We start from the raw sequence: 19,796 nt of genomic DNA, 5'->3' as shown, positions 1-19,796 counted from the left end.
TCATCTGTAAATAGCCCATCCAACTACCTCATCCCCATACTGTTATTTATTTTGCTACTGTGCACACCAGTATCTCTACTTGCACACTCATCTTCTGCACGTCTATCACTCCAGTGTTTAATTGCTACATTGTAATTATTTTGCCACTATGGTCTATTTATTGCCTTTTTGCCTTGTATATAGGCTTTTTCTATTGTATTATTGACTGTATGTTTGTTTATTCCATGTGTAACTCTGTGTTGTTGTTTGTGTCGCACTGCTTTGCTTTATCTTGGCCAGGTCGCAGTTGTAAATAAGGACTTGTTCTCAACTAACCTACCTGGCTAAATAAAGGTGAAATAAATGTTTTTTTTTAATTACGCATGGAAGAGTGGGCCAAAATTACTCCACAATGATGTGAGAGACTGATCAACAACTACAGGAAGCGTTTGGTTGCAGTGATAAGTGGCAGAACTGCTAAGTATCCTCTGTTGTGGGTTCTCATCCTGGTGCTGCTCAACTTTACTACAGGTAAAGTGGACAATAAGCTCATTCTGTAAATATATTGATGCATATTTGCGCTTTATGGTACAAACACTCTATTAAATAAGTAACAGGTTGTTCAAATGTCTCTGTTCGGTTGATGCACTATAGTTTGTTTGCAGTCATTGCAGGTAAAGGTGGAACAACCAGTTATTGAGTGTAAAGGGGCAATTACTTTAGGTGTTGTATAACTTTTTTTATTAAATAAATAAAATAAGTGACAATGTGACGATCGTCGTTGGAATGAGGTGAGGACCAAAGCGCAGTGTGGTGAGTGTTCATCATATATTTAATAAACCGCAAACACTAAACAAAATGACCATGGAGAAACGAAACTGCCTCTGATTGAGAACCATACCAGGCCAAACGCAAAACACAACATAGAAAAAGGAACATAGACAACCCACCCAACTCATGCCCTGACCATACTAAAACAAAGACATAACAAAAGAACTAAGGTCTCCGGCCGCAAAACCTGAACCTATATGGGAGGGTCTGGGTGGGTGTCTGTCCGTGGTGGCGGCTCTGGTGCGGGACGTGGACCCCACTCCACCATAGTCTTTGTCCGCCTCCTAACCTACCTCCGTGAACTAAGGTCAGAACGTGACAATCAATTTCTTTATATTTTTTTGTAAACTCAGGTTCCCTTGATCTAATATTGGGTTTTGGTTGAAGATCTGATAACATTCAGTTTCAAAACTATGCAGAAATACAGAACATCAGAAAGGGGGCAAATACTTTTCCAAGGCGCTTTAAGTGTTTTCTTGACAGGTTCAATGTGAACAGTGTCTTATGAGCCCACGTTGCCTCAGTCACTGTAGATAGATCATGAGTTTCAACAGGGTCAGGGAACCTATATCCGGCCTCATTGGCCATGTACCATCCAGCATCCTCCCAGGATTCATACAGGACAGACAGAGTTGATCAGATTTACAGTAAACCATAATCAACATGAAAGCAACCCCGTGTGTCAACAAAAAATACAGTGGGAAAAGGGTACTTGGGCAAAACAGGGCGTGGGTAGTTGAGTAGGTGTGTGTGAGTGTTTTCTGTCGGCAGGTAGGGTGGGTTGGTACATTGGAATCACCTGACAATTTGTTGATTAAGAGGAGACTCTGACTGTGCAGTATCAACATGGTTGGATTTACCAAGAAGTCTGGACAGTCATAGGAAAGTTCATTTCTGATCCGTGGTGTTTGATAAGTGGCAGAACTATGGAGTATCCTCTGGTGTGGGTTCTCATCCTGGTGCTGCTCAACTTCACTACAGGTAAAGAGGACAAAACGCTCATTCTGGAAAGATATTGATGCCTATTTGTGCTTTATGGTACATACACTTGATTAAATAAGTAACAGGTTGTTCATGTCTCTGTTTGGTTGATGCACTTCAGTCAAACAGTATCAAGTCAGAAAGATGAAGGTTTCTATTTATCTGACATTGACAACCAATGTCTAGAGTAGACACTATAAATAGATAGTAGGTCATGTTGTAAATTGTGCTTTCAACTTGAAGGCACTAATTTAAACAAAAGTATTTCTGTTAAAGAGCCAGAGTCTAAAGATTTGATTCATATCAAGTAAAATATTTTAGAAAACTTTAAAGAAATTTGTACTGATTAAAAATATCTCAAAACATGAACTAAACTCATCAATCCATCCTCTTCTAGATGTCTCTGGCCAGGTGGTGGTTCCCTCGATGAACCCCTTAGCTGTGGGCAGTAATGTCACCCTGAACCTAGTTCCTCAAAGCCCCATCAACATAGGGACCTGGTCATATGAAACTACAACCATCGTACTTTTCTATCCTGGTGGCAGTAGTGTGAGTACAAGTTATCGAGGCAGAGTCTTATTCTCCTCCTCAGAGCTGTCCATAAGCTCTCTCCAACTCAACGACTCAGGACGATATACCGTGCAGGGAATGGAGCCAGTCCTGAATGCTGTGGTGACTTTGTCTGTCCGGGGTAAGGAACTGACCTCTGCCTGTCTGTTGATCTTTCTACAATGGTAGACTCTCACTCACTGGCACGCATCATCACTTATGCGCACACACACTCACCTGCACACTTACTTACCCATTCACATACCTTCTTCCATGCAGGTTCACATGCAAACATGCTCACCTGCACACTTGCCCATTCACATACCTTCTTCCAAGCAGGTTCACATGCAAACACGCTCATCTGCACACTTGCCCATTCACATACCTTCTTCCATGCAGGTTCACATGCAAACATGCTTGCACATCAGTGAAGGCTGTTGAGGGAAGGACAGCTAATAATAATGGCTGGAATTGAGCGTAATAAAGTGAATGGAATGGTATCAAACACATGAAAACCATGTTTTTGATACCATTCCATTTACTTCATTCCAGCCATTATTATGAGCTGTTCCCCCTCAGCAGTCTCCACTGATGCGCATTACCTATCAATAATTAATCTCTGTCATAATAATAAAAGTTATTTCATGACATGGAAAGCTAACACTTAAATGTGTCAATGTTTTCTGAAGCCATAGTGTAGTTGGCCTACATCATACCCTTGAAAAGAATGAAACTGAACAGATCACAGAGTATGAGCAAATTGTTCGCTTACATTTCAGATAAGAAGTACACAAGACGTTTTATGTGTGTGCAAAGGGCTCTACAATGCTCAATCCTATAACTTGGTCTCTATGATAAGTAAATCAAATAAAATAGCATATTTAGATTTCCAAAATAAGTTTTACAGTGTGAAACAAATCTAAACAATATGGTTGTTATTCTACTCTCTCACCCACAGAGCCCATTTCAAATGTGACTCTAAGGGCCAACGCCACTGATCTAGTGGAATTGAACGACACTGCCATGTTCACCTGCTCTGTCTCGTCTGGCACCTCCCTCTCCTACCGCTGGCTGAATGGCAGCTCAGAAGTCACAGCCAGTGACAGAGTTCGGCTTGGTGGTGGGAACAGCACTCTCACCATAATCAGTGTGACACGATATGATGAAGGGCCGTTCAGATGTGAGGTCATCAATGGAATCAGCAACGGCACCAGCCAGCCCATTGGCCTCAATGTTAGATGTGAGTATCAGAGTATGCAGTACACTGTACATGAATCATACACAACAGACATGGATTGTACCTTATCATTGACAGCCAGCATTCCATGCAATGATGTAATATGCCTATTTTCATCCCAAACCATTCCTCTGTGATCACATGATCCAGGTCATTATTTGCATGGATCATTCGTACACTGTGTTTAGTTCCTCAGCATGCACAATAGAGCAGGATGGAAACATATTCTAGGTAATGTTTTCCCAACACTTCATTTGTATTTGTTCCTCCTATAGATGGCCCAAGTAACCTCACCATGATGGTAGTTCCTGAGATGACCATAGGATATACAGCCTACAAGAAGGGCTCTGACATCACTCTGTCCTGCTCCGCTCAGTCCAAACCCGCTGAGTCCTACAAGTGGGGGTTTAATGGGACGTTCCTCAACGAGCAAAGCCCACAGCTCAGCCTGCAGAACACGAAGGCGAACCAGACAGGAAGATACTCCTGCTTAGCCTACAACTATGTCACAATGCAATTTGCCAATATAAACACAATGATAAAGATTGTGGGTGAGGCAACATTCATCGTTACGAAATGTCGTATAGTTGGTAGTGAATATTTGACTATTGATGGTTATGAATACAAAGTTATATCATGGTATTTTTACCACCGATCGAGTGAAGTACTCTTCCTCTTCTTTTGACCATAGAGCCGATTTCAGCGGTGTCGTTGAACCGTGATGGGAAGCCACCGATACTGGATCAGTCGTTCACTCTGCGGTGTGAGGTGACTGGACCTGTAGACTACATTCACTGGTTGATTAACGGCCAGGTCATCTCCCTAAACAACAGAACATTCTTCTCTACGGGCAACAAGACAATGGTTATCAATCCAATCCAGTTGTCTGACAATGGAGAATATCTCTGTGAGGCCTTTAATGCTGTCAGCAACCTGACCAGCATGACTTACACACTTGTGGTAAACTGTGAGTATTACAAGAGCTGGTCATCTTTGTCTGATAAAAACAATTCAGTGGCCTTGTAGTTAAGAGTATCCGCCCTGAGATATGAAGGTTGGGAGCTTGATCCTTGGATGAGTCATACCAAAGACTGTAAAAATGTGACCCAATGTGTCTTTACTTGGCACTCATCATTAAGGAGATAGATTGGGGCGTAAGGGCCTGTGATAGACTAGCGTCCTGTCCAGGGGATGTACTTACACATCAAGCTGCAACACGCTACAGAAACAGGATATACTGTAGGCTCCTGCTCCTAGGAGCTCCTTCTCCAATAAGCCAACTTAAACTAAAACAAGGATTGTGGAAGGCTGCTTACTTACTAATCTTTGTCAAAATAGTCAAACCATAAGATTAACCATACTGTCCTGTGTTTAACAGTTGGACCAGAGAGGCCTGCTATAACTACTCCGGATATAGCAATTACAGGACACATTGTGTCCTTCAACTGCTCAGCCTCCTCTCAGCCTCTCAGCCAGTTCAGCTGGTTCTTCAATGGATCCCAGGTGGCGACTGGCTCAGTGTATGAGACGGGCCCACTGACCTTAGCCAGTCATGGGGAATACACCTGTGTGGCCTTCAACAACATCACTTGCAGAAACAGCACTGTCTCCCAGACGCTCACTGTTGTTGGTGAGTCAGTAACTGCTGCTTAAAATCAAGAGACTATACGTTTCTTTACTTTGTGTTCTGTTGGTTTTAGACAGTATATGTGCTGTTGAACCTACAGTATAAAAAAATGGAAGTTGAGATAAAAGTGCTGAAAAACACATTGATCTGCTTCCACAGCACCTGTGACCATGACCATGGTGAAAGTCATTGGAGCCCAGCCAATACTGAACGAGAGATTCTCTCTGACCTGTGGCACCGCTGGAACGGTTTACTCCATTCAGTGGATGAGGAACGGCTGGCCTCTGTATGCTGACAACAGAACAGACTTCTCTATGAACAACAATACACTGACATTCAACTCTGTCCAGCATTCTGACAACGGAGACTATCAGTGTTCTGCCTTCAACCCCTTCAGCAACATGACCAGCCCATACTACAAACTGATCGTCAACTGTGAGTAGGCATTAACAAGTTCAACTTTGACCCCATGTCCTGAGGTAGAATCTTATTGAACATCCTTTATAAATATTGTAGTAAAGGCAATATGATGGTTTGGATCCCACCTCTTAAATCATCTGACATACGTTGGTAACCTTTGACCTTCTGGCCAATGACAGATGTTGGGTTTAACTCAAATGTGTCATACTCATTCCACAGAAGGCCAAGTTTCAGGGTTTTTTTCAATCCTCCCTTGAACTTGCTTGATGTATTAAGGTCCCTTATTAGTAAGGAACTTCCCAAACCTGGTTGTCGAGTTCTCAATTGAAAGGAAAAACCAGAAACCAGGAGACACAAGGATCTCGGTGGAATTAATTTGACGCACCTGGTCTAACTGATTGTCTATTGTATCATAGATGGACCGGAGATGCCTATAATAACAGGACCAGCATTTGGAGAAACAGGACACAGCGTGACCTTCAACTGCTCTGCCTCCTCTCAGCCTCTCAGCCAGTTCAGCTGGTTCTTCAATGGATCCCAGGTGGCGACTGGCTCAGTGTATGAGACGGGCCCACTGACCTTAGCCAGTCATGGGGAATACACCTGTGTGGCCTTCAACAACATCACTTGCAGAAATAGCACTGTCTCAAAGATGCTCACTGTTGTTGGTGAGTCAGTAACTGCTGCTTAAAATCAAGGGGCTAAAAGTTTATTTACTTTGTGTACATTTGATTTTAGATACAGTATACTTGCTGTTGAACCTACAGTATAATAAAATGGAAGTTCAGATAAAAGTCCTGAAAAAAACCCTTTGATATGCTTCCACAGCAACAGTGACCGTGACCATGGTGAAAGTAATTGGAGCCCAGCCAATACTGAACGAGAGATTCTCTCTGACCTGTGGCACCGCTGGAACGATTTACTCCATTCAGTGGATGAAAAACGGCTGGCCTCTGTATGCTGACAACAGAACAGACTTCTCTATGAACAACAATACACTGACATTCAACTCATTACAGCATTCTGACAAGGGAGACTATCAGTGTTCTGCCTCCAACCCCTTCAGTAACATGACCAGCCCAGAATACAGACTGATCGTCAACTGTGAGTACTTATTAACAAGTTCAACTTTGACCCCATGGCCTGAGGTGGAATCTTTTTGAACTTCCTTTATGCATATTGTAGTAAAGTCAATGTGATGGTTTGTAACTGACCTCTTATACCATCTGACATACGTTGATGATGTTTGACCTTCTGGCCAATGACAGATGTTGGGTTTAACTCACATGTGTAAAACTCATTCCACAGAAGGCTGGGTGTCAGCTGGTTTTTCGATCCTCCCTTGAACTTGATTGATTTATTAAGGTCCCTTATTAGTAAGGAACTCCCCAAACCTGGTTTTCTGTGTCTCAAATGAAAGGAAAAAAACAAAAACCAGCAGACACTAGGAACTCCGTGGAATTAATTTGACACACTTGGTCTAACTGATTGTCTTTTGTATCATAGTTGGACCGGAGTTGCCAATAATAACAGGACCAGCATTAGGAGAAACAGGACACAGCGTGACCTTCAACTGCTCTGCCTCCTCTCAGCCTCCCAGCCAGTTCAGCTGGTTCTTCAATGGATCCCAGGTGGCGACTGGCTCAGTGTATGAGACGGGCCCACTGACCTTAGCCTGTCATGGGGAATACACCTGTGTGGCCTTCAACAACATCACTTGCAGAAACAGCACTGTCTCCAAGATGCTCACTGTTGTTGGTCAGTCAGTAACTGCTGCTTAAAATCAAGGGACTAAAAGTTTATTTACTTTGTGTACATTTGATTTTAGATACAGTATACTTGCTGTTGAACCTACAGTATAATAAAATGGAAGTTTAGATAAAAGTGCTGAAAAATCCCTTTGATATGCTTCCACAGCAACAGTGACCATGACCATGGTGAAAGTCATTGGAGCCCAGCCAATCCTGAATGAGAGATTCTCTCTGACCTGTGGCACCGCTGGAACGGTTTACTCCATTCAGTGGATGAGGAATGGCTGGCCTCTGTATGCTGACAACAGAACAGACTTCTCTATGAACAACAATACACTGACATTCAACTCATTACAGCATTCTGACAATGGAGACTATCAGTGTTCTGCCTCCAACCCCCTCAGCAACATGACCAGCCCAGAATACAGACTGATCGTCAACTGTGAGTTGTTATTAACAAGTTTAAATTTGACCCCATGGCCTGAGGTGGAATCTTTTTGAATTTCCTTTTTTAATATTGTAGTAAAGTCAACGTGATGGTTTGGATCCCACCTCTTATACCATCTGACATTTGTTGATGACGTTTGACCTTCTGGCCAATGACAGATGTTGGGTTTAACTCACATGTGTCAAACTCATTCCACAGAAGGCTGGGTGTCAGCGGGTTTCGATCCTCCCTTGAACTTGCTTGATTTATTAAGGTCCCTTACTAGTAAGGAACTCCCCAAACCTGGCTGTCTCGGTCTCAATTGAAAGGAAAAAACAAAAACCAGCAGAAACTAGGGCCTCCATGGAATTAATTTGACACAACTGGTCTAACTGATTGTCTTTTGAATCATAGATGGACCGGAGATGCCTATAATAACAGGACCAGCATTAGGAGAAACAGGACACAGCGTGACCTTCAACTGCTCTGCCTCCTCTCAGCCTCTCAGCCAGTTCAGCTGGTTCTTCAATGGATCCCAGGTGGCGACTGGCTCAGTGTATGAGACGGGCCCACTGACCTTAGCCTGTCATGGGGAATACACCTGTGTGGCCTTCAACAACATCACTTGCAGAAACAGCACTGTCTCCCAGACGCTCACTATTGTTGGTCAGTCAGTAACAGCTGCTTAAAATCAAGGGACTAAAAGTTTATTTACTTTGTGTACATTTGATTTCAGATACAGTATACTTGCTGTTGAACCTACAGTATAATAAGATGGAAGTTGAGATAAAAGTGCTGAAAAACCCTTTGATATGCTTCCACAGCAACAGTGACCATGACCATGGTGAAAGTCATTGGAGCCCAGCCAATACTGAATGAGAGATTCTCTCTGACCTGTGACACTGCTGGAACCATTTACTCCATTCACTGGATGAAGAACGGCTGGCCTCTGTATGCTGACAACAGAACAGACTTCTCTACGAACTACAATACACTGACCTTCAACTCTGTCCAGGATTCTGACAACGGAGACTATCAGTGTTCTGCCTCCAACACCCTCAGCAACATGACCAGCCCAGAATACAGACTGATCGTCAACTGTGAGTAGTTATTAACAAGTTCAACTTTGACCCCATGGCCTGAGGTGGAATCTTTTTGAATTTCCTTTATGCATATTGTAGTAAAGTCAATGTGATGGTTTGTATCTCACCTCTTAAACAATCTGACATACGTTGATGATGTTTGACCTTCTGGCCAATGACAGATATTGGGTTTAACGCACATGTGTCAAACTAATTCCACAGAAGGCCGGGTGTCAGCTGGTTTTTCAAACCTGACTTGAACTTGATTTACATATTAACGTACCTTATTAGTAAGGAACTCCCCAAACCTGGCTGTCTCGGTCTCAATTGAAAGGAAAAAACAAAAACCAGCAGACACTAGTTCCTCCTTGGAGTGAACTTGACACAACTGGTCTAACTGATTGTCTATTGTATCATAGATGGACCGGAGATGCCTATAATAACAGGACCAACATTAGGAGAAACAGGACACAGCGTGACCTTCAACTGCTCTGCCTCCTCTCAGCCTCTCAGCCAGTTCAGCTGGTTCTTCAATGGATCCCAGGTGGCGACTGGCTCAGTGTATGAGACGGGCCCACTGACCTTAGCCTGTCATGGGGAATACACCTGTGTGGCCTTCAACAACATCACCTGCAGAAACAGCACTGTCTCAAAGATGCTCACTGTTGTTGGTCAGTCAGTAACTGCTGCTTAAAATCAAGGGACTAAAAGTTGATTTACTTTGTGTACATTTGATTTTAGATACAGTATACTTGCTGTTGAACCTACAGTATAATAAAATGGAAGTTTAGATAAAAGTGCTGAAAAAACCTTTGATATGCTTCCACAGCAACAGTGACCATGACCATGGTGAAAGTCATTGGAGCCCAGCCAATCCTGAATGAGAGATTCTCTCTGACCTGTGACACTGCTGGAACCATTTACTCCATTCACTGGATGAAGAACGGCTGGCCTCTGTATGCTGACAACAGAACAGACTTCTCTATGAACAACAATACACTGACATTCAACTCATTACAGCATTCTGACAATGGAGACTATCAGTGTTCTGCCTCCAACCCCCTCAGCAACATGACCAGCCCAGAATACAGACTGATCGTCAACTGTGAGTTGTTATTAACAAGTTTAAATTTGACCCCATGGCCTGAGGTGGAATCTTTTTGAATTTCCTTTTTTAATATTGTAGTAAAGTCAACGTGATGGTTTGGATCCCACCTCTTATACCATCTGACATTTGTTGATGACGTTTGACATTCTGGCCAATGACAGATGTTGGGTTTAACTCACATGTGTCAAACTCATTCCACAGAAGGCTGGGTGTCAGCGGGTTTCGATCCTCCCTTGAACTTGCTTGATTTATTAAGGTCCCTTACTAGTAAGGAACTCCCCAAACCTGGCTGTCTCGGTCTCAATTGAAAGGAAAAAACAAAAACCAGCAGAAACTAGGGCCTCCATGGAATTAATTTGACACAACTGGTCTAACTGATTGTCTTTTGAATCATAGATGGACCGGAGATGCCTATAATAACAGGACCAGCATTAGGAGAAACAGGACACAGCGTGACCTTCAACTGCTCTGCCTCCTCTCAGCCTCTCAGCCAGTTCAGCTGGTTCTTCAATGGATCCCAGGTGGCGACTGGCTCAGTGTATGAGACGGGCCCACTGACCTTAGCCTGTCATGGGGAATACACCTGTGTGGCCTTCAACAACATCACTTGCAGAAACAGCACTGTCTCCAAGATGCTCACTGTTGTTGGTCAGTCAGTAACTGCTGCTTAAAATCAAGGGACTAAAAGTTTATTTACTTTGTGTACATTTGATTTCAGATACAGTATACTTGCTGTTGAACCTACAGTATAATAAGATGGAAGTTGAGATAAAAGTGCTGAAAAACCCTTTGATATGCTTCCACAGCAACAGTGACCATGACCATGGTGAAAGTCATTGGAGCCCAGCCAATACTGAATGAGAGATTCTCTCTGACCTGTGACACTGCTGGAACCATTTACTCCATTCACTGGATGAAGAACGGCTGGCCTCTGTATGCTGACAACAGAACAGACTTCTCTACGAACTACAATACACTGACCTTCAACTCTGTCCAGGATTCTGACAACGGAGACTATCAGTGTTCTGCCTCCAACACCCTCAGCAACATGACCAGCCCAGAATACAGACTGATCGTCAACTGTGAGTAGTTATTAACAAGTTCAACTTTGACCCCATGGCCTGAGGTGGAATCTTTTTGAATTTCCTTTATGCATATTGTAGTAAAGTCAATGTGATGGTTTGTATCTCACCTCTTAAACAATCTGACATACGTTGATGATGTTTGACCTTCTGGCCAATGACAGATATTGGGTTTAACGCACATGTGTCAAACTAATTCCACAGAAGGCCGGGTGTCAGCTGGTTTTTCAAACCTGACTTGAACTTGATTTACATATTAACGTACCTTATTAGTAAGGAACTCCCCAAACCTGGCTGTCTCGGTCTCAATTGAAAGGAAAAAACAAAAACCAGCAGACACTAGTTCCTCCTTGGAGTGAACTTGACACAACTGGTCTAACTGATTGTCTATTGTATCATAGATGGACCGGAGATGCCTATAATAACAGGACCAGCATTTGGAGAAACAGGACACAGCGTGACCTTCAACTGCTCTGCCTCCTCTCAGCCTCTCAGCCAGTTCAGCTGGTTCTTCAATGGATCCCAGGTGGCGACTGGCTCAGTGTATGAGACGGGCCCACTGACCTTAGCCTGTCATGGGGAATACACCTGTGTGGCCTTCAACAACATCACTTGCAGAAATAGCACTGTCTCAAAGATGCTCACTGTTGTTGGTGAGTCAGTAACTGCTGCTTAAAATCAAGGGACTAAAAGTTTATTTACTTTGTGTACATTTGATTTTAGATGCAATATATGTGCTGTTGAACCTACAGTATAATAAAATGGAAGTTGAGATAAAAGTGCTGAAAAATCCCTTTGATATGCTTCCACAGCAACAGTGACCGTGACCATGGTGAAAGTCATTGGAGCCCAGCCAATACTGAACGAGAGATTCTCTCTGACCTGTGGCACCGCTGGAACGGTTTACTCCATTCAGTGGATGAGGAACGGCTGGCCTCTGTATGCTGACAACAGAACAGACTTCTCTATGAACAACAATACACTGACATTCAACTCTGTCCAGCATTCTGACAATGGAGACTATCAGTGTTCTGCCTCCAACCCCCTCAGCAACATGACCAGCCCAGAATACAGACTGATCGTCAACTGTGAGTTGTTATTAACAAGTTTAAATTTGACCCCATGGCCTGAGGTGGAATCTTTTTGAATTTCCTTTTTTAATATTGTAGTAAAGTCAACGTGATGGTTTGGATCCCACCTCTTATACCATCTGACATTTGTTGATGACGTTTGACCTTCTGGCCAATGACAGATGTTGGGTTTAACTCACATGTGTCAAACTCATTCCACAGAAGGCTGGGTGTCAGCGGGTTTCGATCCTCCCTTGAACTTGCTTGATTTATTAAGGTCCCTTACTAGTAAGGAACTCCCCAAACCTGGTTTTCTGTGTCTCAAATGAAAGGAAAAAACAAAAACCAGCAGAAACTAGGGCCTCCATGGAATTAATTTGACACAACTGGTCTAACTGATTGTCTTTTGAATCATAGATGGACCGGAGATGCCTATAATAACAGGACCAGCATTAGGAGAAACAGGACACAGCGTGACCTTCAACTGCTCTGCCTCCTCTCAGCCTCTCAGCCAGTTCAGCTGGTTCTTCAATGGATCCCAGGTGGCGACTGGCTCAGTGTATGAGACGGGCCCACTGACCTTAGCCAGTCATGGGGAATACACCTGTGTGGCCTTCAACAACATCACTTGCAGAAATAGCACTGTCTCCAAGATGCTCACTGTCGTTGGTGAGTCAGTAACTGCTGCTTAAAATCAAGGGACTAAAAGTTTATTTACCTTGTGTACATTTGATTTTAGATACAGTATACTTGCTGTTGAACCTACAGTATAATAAAATGGAAGTTTAGATAAAAGTGCTGAAAAAACCCTTTGATCTGCTTCCACAGCAACAGTGACCATGACCATGGTGAAAGTCATTGGAGCCCAGCCAATCCTGAATGAGAGATTCTCTCTGACCTGTGGCACCGCTGGAACGGTTTACTCCATTCAGTGGATGAGGAACGGCTGGCCTCTGTATGCTGACAACAGAACAGACTTCTCTATGAACAACAATACACTGACATTCAACTCATTACAGCATTCTGACAATGGAGACTATCAGTGTTCTGCCTCCAACCCCCTCAGCAACATGACCAGCCCAGAATACAGACTGATCGTCAACTGTGAGTAGTTATTAACAAGTTCAACTTTGACCCCATGGCCTGAGGTGGATTCTTTTTGAATTTCCTTTATGCATACTGTAGTAAAGTCAATGTGATGGTTTGTATCCCACCTCTTATACAATCTGAAATACGTTGATGATGTTTGACCTTCTGGCCAATGACAGATGTTGGGTTTAACACACTGTTGTAGGAATTAAATTCCTCTATGTTTTAACACCCAATTAAAATTAAACACTCTGTCAATTCATAAGAATTTGTATGACCCTTATTTTTTTAGAAATGGACAGAGCCCAGTCTCAAAGTCAAAAAGCAGCTTTTATTCACGAGAGTACTCCTCCTTACACATTTTACCACAGGTTATAAACTGAAAAGGACGTCAGCGTTTTCTAAATGTTCCGTCTCTTCTTGACACTGGTAGAAAGGCTCTATAGTTCTCAAGCCTTCCCTCCTCGCCTAAAGCCAAGGTCAGCCAGTGTAGATAAGCATTCTAGCCAATTTGGAGATATAGTTCATTCATTTCTACCAAGGAACAGACAGTCATTGTTCTAATTCTTGATAATATTTGCACACATTATATTCAGTACTAATATTAAAAAGAAAATTCATACATATACAGTAACATAATAGTATTCTGATTAGTACATATACAGTAACATAATAGTATTCTGATTTGTCTGTCCTGATTGAAATGTATACATAATTAGTCATCATTGATAAAAATTCCCTTAACACGCACATGTGTCAATCTCATTCCACAGAAGGCCGGGTGTCAGCTGGTTTTTCAAACCTGACCTGAACTTGATTTACATATTAACGTACCTTATTAGTAAGGAACTCCCCAAATCTGGCTGTCTCGGTCTCAATTGAAAGGAAAAAACAAAAACCAGCAGACACTAGTTCCTCCTTGGAGTGAACTTGACACCCCTGGTCTAACTGATTGTCTATTGTATCATAGATGGACCGGAGAAGCCTATAATAACAGGACCAGCATTAGGAGAAACAGGACACAGCGTGACCTTCAACTGCTCTGCCTCCTCTCAGCCTCTCAGCCAGTTCAGCTGGTTCTTCAATGGATCCCAGGTGGCGACTGGCTCAGTGTATGAGATGGGCCCACTGACCTTAGCCTGTCATGGGGAATACACCTGTGTGGCCTTCAACAACATCACTTGCAGAAACAGCACTGTCTCCAAGATGCTCACTATTGTTGGTGAGTCAGTAACTGCTACTTAAAATCAAGTGACTAAAAGTTTTTTTAACTTTGTGTACATTTGATTTCAGATACAGTATACGTGCTGCTGAACCTACAGTATAATAAAATGGAAGTTGAGATAAAAGTGCTGAAAAAAACCTTTGATATGTTTCCACAGCAACAGTGACCGTGACCATGGTGAAAGTAATTGGAGCCCAGCCAATCCTGAAGGAGAGATTCTCTCTGACCTGTGGCACCGCTGGAACGGTTTACTTCATTCAGTGGATGAAAAACGGCTGGCCTCTGTATGTTGACAACAGAACAGACTTCTCTATGAACAACAATACACTGACATTCAACTCATTACAGCATTCTGACAATGGAGACTATCAGTGTTCTGCCTCCAACCCCCTCAGCAACATGACCAGCCCAGAATACAGACTGATCGTCAACTGTGAGTAGTTATTAACAAGTTCAACTTTGACCCCATGGCCTGAGGTGGAATCTTTTTGAACTTCCTTTATGCATATTGTAGTAAAGTCAACGTGATGGTTTGGATCCCACCTCTTATACCATCTGACATTTGTTGATGACGTTTGACCTTCTGGCCAATGACAGATGTTGGGTTTAACTCACATGTGTCAAACTCATTCCACAGAAGGCTGGGTGTCAGCGGGTTTCGATCCTCCCTTGAACTTGCTTGATTTATTAAGGTCCCTTACTAGTAAGGAACTCCCCAAACCTGGCTGTCTCGGTCTCAATTGAAAGGAAAAAACAAAAACCAGCAGACACTAGGGCCTTCACGGAATTAATTTGACACAACTGGTCTAACCTCATTGTCTTTTGAATCATAGATGGACCGGAGATGCCAATAATAACAGGACCAGCATTAGGAGAAACAGGACACAGCGTGACCTTCAACTGCTCAGCTTCCTCTCAGCCTCTCAGCCAGTTCAGCTGGTTCTTCAATGGCTCCCAGGTGGCAACTGGCTCAAAGTATGAGACTGGCCCACTGACCTTAGCCAGTCATGGGAAATACACCTGTGTGGCCTTCAACAACATCACTTGCAGAAACAGCACTGTCTCCAAGATGCTCACTATTGTTGGTGAGACTTGGTCTAACCGTAATCCTTTAATTGATTCGTTTGGTCTACTTTCTTGAGAACAAAAAATCCCTCTGCAACCATTAAACCTACTGCAACCATTGAAACAGTTTCACTTTGTTCTCAGCGCCAATAACCTCAGTGTCCATAAGCACCGGTGGAAACCAGGCGATAGAGGGTGACTCCTTTACAATGACTTGCAATATCGTTGGTGATCCTAGCTCCATTCACTGGTGGAAGAACCTCACGTTAGTGCATCTGGATAACAGAACCCACGTCTCTTTCGACAACAGAACACTGACCTTCAACCCTGTCCAGTATTCTTCCTATGGAGAATATCAGTGTATGGCCAGAAATAGTATAAGCAACAGAACTAGCACCCGCTACACACTCCTAGTGAATTGTAAGTAATAATGGGGATGTGTTCTTGTCAAAGATAGAGGTAATAACTGTGATGACATTATATGAAGTTAATAATCGACAATAAGGTAGTTGTAGTTGAATATTTCGATGTCGTCTGATTTTCACAGATGGACCCAAGCAACCTGTGATAGCTGGTGCACCCATTGCCGAAACAGAACAAAGAGTGACCTTCAACTGCTCAGCCTCCTCTCAGCCTCTCAGCCAGTTCAGCTGGTTCTTCAATGGCTCCCGGGTGGCAACAGGCTCAGAGTATGAGACGGGCCCACTGACCTTAGCCAGTCATGGGGAGTATACTTGTGTGGCCTTCAACAACGCCACTGGCAGAAACAGCACTGTCTCCAAGATGCTCACCGTCATTGGTAAATCAGACTACAGATTCCCATAAATTGTCTTTATGCACAAAAAGTTTATTTCTCTCAAATGTTGTGCACACATTTGTTTACATCCATGTTAGTGAGCAGTTCTTCATTGCCAAGATAATCCATCCACCTGACAGGTGTGATATATCAAGAAGCTGATTAAACAGAATGATCATTACACAGTTGCACCTTGTGCTCGGGTCAATAAAAGGCCACTCTAAAATGTGCAGTTTTGTCACAAAACACAATGCCACAGATGTCTCATGTTTTGAGAGAGCGTGCAATTGGCATGCTGACTGCAGGAATGTCCACCAGAGCTGTTTCCCTACCATAAGCCGCCTCCAATGTCATTTTAGAGAATTTTTCAGTACGTCCAACTGGCCTCACAACCACAGAACAAGTCTAACTATGCCAGCCCAGGACCTTCACATCCAGCTTGTTCACCTGCGGGATTGTCTGAGACTAGCCACCTGGAAAACTATTGAAACTGAGGAGTATTTCTGTCTGTAATGTTGTGTTGAAAAACTCATTCTGATTGGCTGGGCCTGGCTCCCCAGTGGGTGGGCCTATGTCTCCTCAAGGTCACCCATGGCTGCACCCCTGGACAGTCATGTGAAATCCATAGATTAGGGCCGAATGAATGTTTTTCAATTGACTGATTACCTTTTATGAACTGTAACTCAGTATAATTGTTGAAGTTGTTGAATGTTGAGTTTATTTTTTTGCTCAGTAGTGTGCAGTGTCCACTTATACCTTGAGCTCTCACCCCCTCCTTCCACAAAGATGTACTTTTCCATCAGCCAGGATTTATCTGTGCTCCTCCGTGCATTTCACAGGACTTCTCATCAGTCAGGAGAGGCCTTGAGAGTACACATTCCTACTGTCCACTGCAGTCCACTAAATAATTAAATTATTCTCAATCAGAGTTTGAACCTAACACTACTTTTAATCTCTAAAGATATAAAAACTCATTCTAAGAGGATATAATGATATAAAACAGGAAATATATAAAACACTATTATAAAACAGTAATTTACAATCCATCAGATCGCACAACCATTTGTATGATATATATATATATATATACACACATGTTTTATATATCCAACTATTGCGTTGCTGGAACTAAACATTTGATCAAATGACAAATCTTGATACTGTACATAAAGCAATACACTTCCTCTGTCCTCACAGAGGCTATAAAGTCAGTGATGGTGAAACGAAACAAAACGCCGATATCATCTGACAACCTAACCCTGACCTGTGATGTCACCGGGCGCTATGACACCATCTACTGGATGAAGGACAACCTGTCTCTGGTCCTGAACAACACCTTGAACTCTGACATCACCATCTCTAACAACTCTTTGCACTTCAGTCCAGTCAAGGTGTCTAACGATGGAAACTATCAGTGCGTCGCCACCAACCTCCTTCGCCCACACACCAGCCCTAAATACCAGCTATTGGTGAACTGTAAGTACTGGTGTTTTAATCTGTTGGTAAAATATTTTGAAAGATAAGCATTTGATGTTATATAATGTAGAAAATCAGAAACCCACCACTATTATGATGGTTAGTGCTATCCGGGATCTTTGGGATGTCCCTACCCTAAACCCTAACCTTAACCATAACTCTTACCTAACCCTGACCTTAACCCTTACCTTAACCATTTTACATTTTACCTTCAATGGGGTGATGTCAGAGTTGGATGTCCCAAGGATTCCGTTTAGACTTTTCCCTATTATGACCCCACTTCTCTGAACCTCTCTCTGTAGATGGCCCTTTGAGTGTGAACGTCTCTGGCCCAGGCTTAGTGGTGATTGGCTCAGTAATCCCTGTCAGTCTGAAGTGCTCAGCCGACTCCCGGCCAACCAGCGAGTACCGGTGGAAATACAACAACCAACCATTGCCCGCGACTGGTCCTTTGATGGCTGTAGGTGTCTCCTTGAAAAATGCAGGGATTTACACCTGTGTGGCCAAGAACTCTCTAACTAACATCTCAATGTCCAAGACCATTAGTCTGGATGTCACTGGTAAGTGGGTGGGTTGTTGTAGTAAGACCTAGGTGGGATATAATGAGTAATTAAATGTCACCAAGTTGTTTTTATTATGTTGAATTTAATTTGGTTCTAGCTTGTGTACGTGTTTGTGCAAGGATCATTTTCATGCATTATGGAAATGCAATACAGAAATGTTTTGAACTGGTGGGTACAGACAGGAATTGAGAAGATATATACAATTAAAGTCGGAAGTTTACATATCCCCCCCCTCTCCCATTCTCTTTGTCTCCTCCTCTCCCATTCTCTTTGTCCCCCACCTCTCCCAACCTCTTTGTCTCCGTTCTCTCCCATTCTTCTTTCTCTCTCAGGCCACTCGCCTGCCCCTCCATTCCAGTCCAGAGTTGGTCTGATGTTGATGGGCCTTGCAGCTCTCTCTCTGCCTCTGATCAACCACTGAGACTACCACACTGCATGTCTGCTGGCTGGGAGCCAATCACTCCCTTCCCTCTACCCTCACTGACTCCCCTCGCTGATCTGAAAAAGGACTGGATAGAAATAAGTGGTATTGTCAATATTGTAATTGCCCAATCGTACCATCATAGGGCTGAGTTTAGTGTGCTTAGCTCTTTTCCAATGCTTTTAGATTGTGAGGAGAGAGTCAACAAGAGGTCAGAAGGGAGGGGCCTATCCCCATAGAATAGAACCCACCTCAACAGTTTGTTTTTATGTCAATCATCTCTATAAACTGATATTCTTTTTAAAAACTGGTCTTCCACATGGTAATTGAAGGCGCAAAGATTCGCTGCTCAGTTGTGCTGCCTATTTCTGATTCTAAATAAAAGTTCTTAGATATTCACTGCCCTTGTGACTGTGACTGTTGCCCTGGAGTCCATTCACTGAGTCCCTTTCTGTGTTTGATCATGTATCTAACCTCTATAGTTCAAGTACAAATTCAGGTTTATTCAACTTATAAATACCTTAAAGGTAAAACGTTTTAAAACGATAATACATTTAACTGGTGTTTATGTAAGACATGGCTTGTTTTTGCACATATTTAATGTATAGGATTGTAAATCATCGGAGGAGATGAAAGCTTGTGCACGTGTCTTATGTTTATACTTCCTCTTCATTAATTATTGTCTTAAATTAAGTTTTGTCTTTTCACACCTGTCCTACTGAATGGTGCAATGTTGGGGGATTTCTTTATGTGCAAGAAGAAATGTGAATTTAATGAAGTAGCAACAGAGAGATTTAGAGTGGCACAAAAAACACTAAAGGATATATGAAATCTAATGATACAATGATAAAATAATACATTGGAAATCAATCCACACACATAGTGAAACTTGTTATAAAAACATGTATTTCAAGGAGTATAATTATATAATATATTTTTTATTTAAAAAACTAGTCAGGGTTCCTGAGCGAGCAATATGAGATTACAAAACATTGTTACAAGGTTTATAAAGTAGTT

At 42.6% G+C, this 19,796-nt stretch overlaps 1 protein-coding gene across 2 annotated transcripts; it reads left to right on the top strand.

Moving 5' to 3' along the window:
- Positions 1-1,464: 1,464 nt before the first annotated feature.
- On the top strand, positions 1,465-19,178 carry LOC110534443 (hemicentin-1). Of its 2 annotated transcripts, XM_090192243.1 has the most exons (27): positions 1,465-1,791; positions 2,189-2,482; positions 3,299-3,580; positions 3,853-4,128; positions 4,269-4,544; positions 4,956-5,207; positions 5,364-5,639; positions 6,041-6,292; positions 6,453-6,728; positions 7,131-7,382; positions 7,542-7,817; positions 9,304-9,555; positions 9,714-9,989; positions 10,389-10,640; positions 10,799-11,074; positions 11,476-11,727; positions 11,887-12,162; positions 12,562-12,813; positions 12,973-13,248; positions 14,204-14,455; positions 14,616-14,891; positions 15,292-15,543; positions 15,668-15,943; positions 16,071-16,322; positions 17,517-17,795; positions 18,098-18,355; positions 18,691-19,176. In XM_090192243.1, the coding sequence occupies exons 1-27, from the start codon at positions 1,737-1,739 to the stop codon at positions 18,777-18,779; spliced, it is 6,813 nt and encodes a 2,270-aa protein (XP_090048369.1). In that variant the 5' UTR covers positions 1,465-1,736; the 3' UTR covers positions 18,780-19,176. The 2 variants fall into 2 exon arrangements, with proteins under 2 accessions (XP_090048369.1, XP_090048364.1); XM_090192238.1 differs by lacking the exons at positions 1,465-1,791; positions 2,189-2,482; positions 3,299-3,580; ... (6 more) ...; positions 7,131-7,382; positions 7,542-7,817 and adding an exon at positions 8,632-8,902 and having other exon boundaries at positions 18,691-19,178.
- The last annotated feature ends 618 nt before the right edge of the window (positions 19,179-19,796 follow it).

This window comes from Oncorhynchus mykiss, chromosome 2 (genome assembly GCF_057628025.1).
Source record: "Oncorhynchus mykiss isolate SJ-2025 chromosome 2, ASM5762802v1, whole genome shotgun sequence".
Lineage (NCBI taxonomy): Eukaryota > Metazoa > Chordata > Actinopteri > Salmoniformes > Salmonidae > Oncorhynchus > Oncorhynchus mykiss.
Note: the sequence above shows the minus strand (reverse complement) of the source record. Positions and strands in the feature narration are given on the sequence as shown.

Excerpts from the sequence above, each read along its gene's own strand:
- LOC110534443 (XM_090192243.1), top strand. The coding sequence starts at position 1,737 with ATGGAGTATCCTCTGGTGTGGGTTCTCATCCTGGTGCTGCTCAACTTC. Across the intron at positions 13,249-14,203 it reads ATACAGACTGATCGTCAACT|ATGGACCGGAGAAGCCTATA; the intron begins GTGAGTAGTTAT and ends ATTGTATCATAG. Across the intron at positions 16,323-17,516 it reads CAAGATGCTCACCGTCATTG|AGGCTATAAAGTCAGTGATG; the intron begins GTAAATCAGACT and ends CTGTCCTCACAG.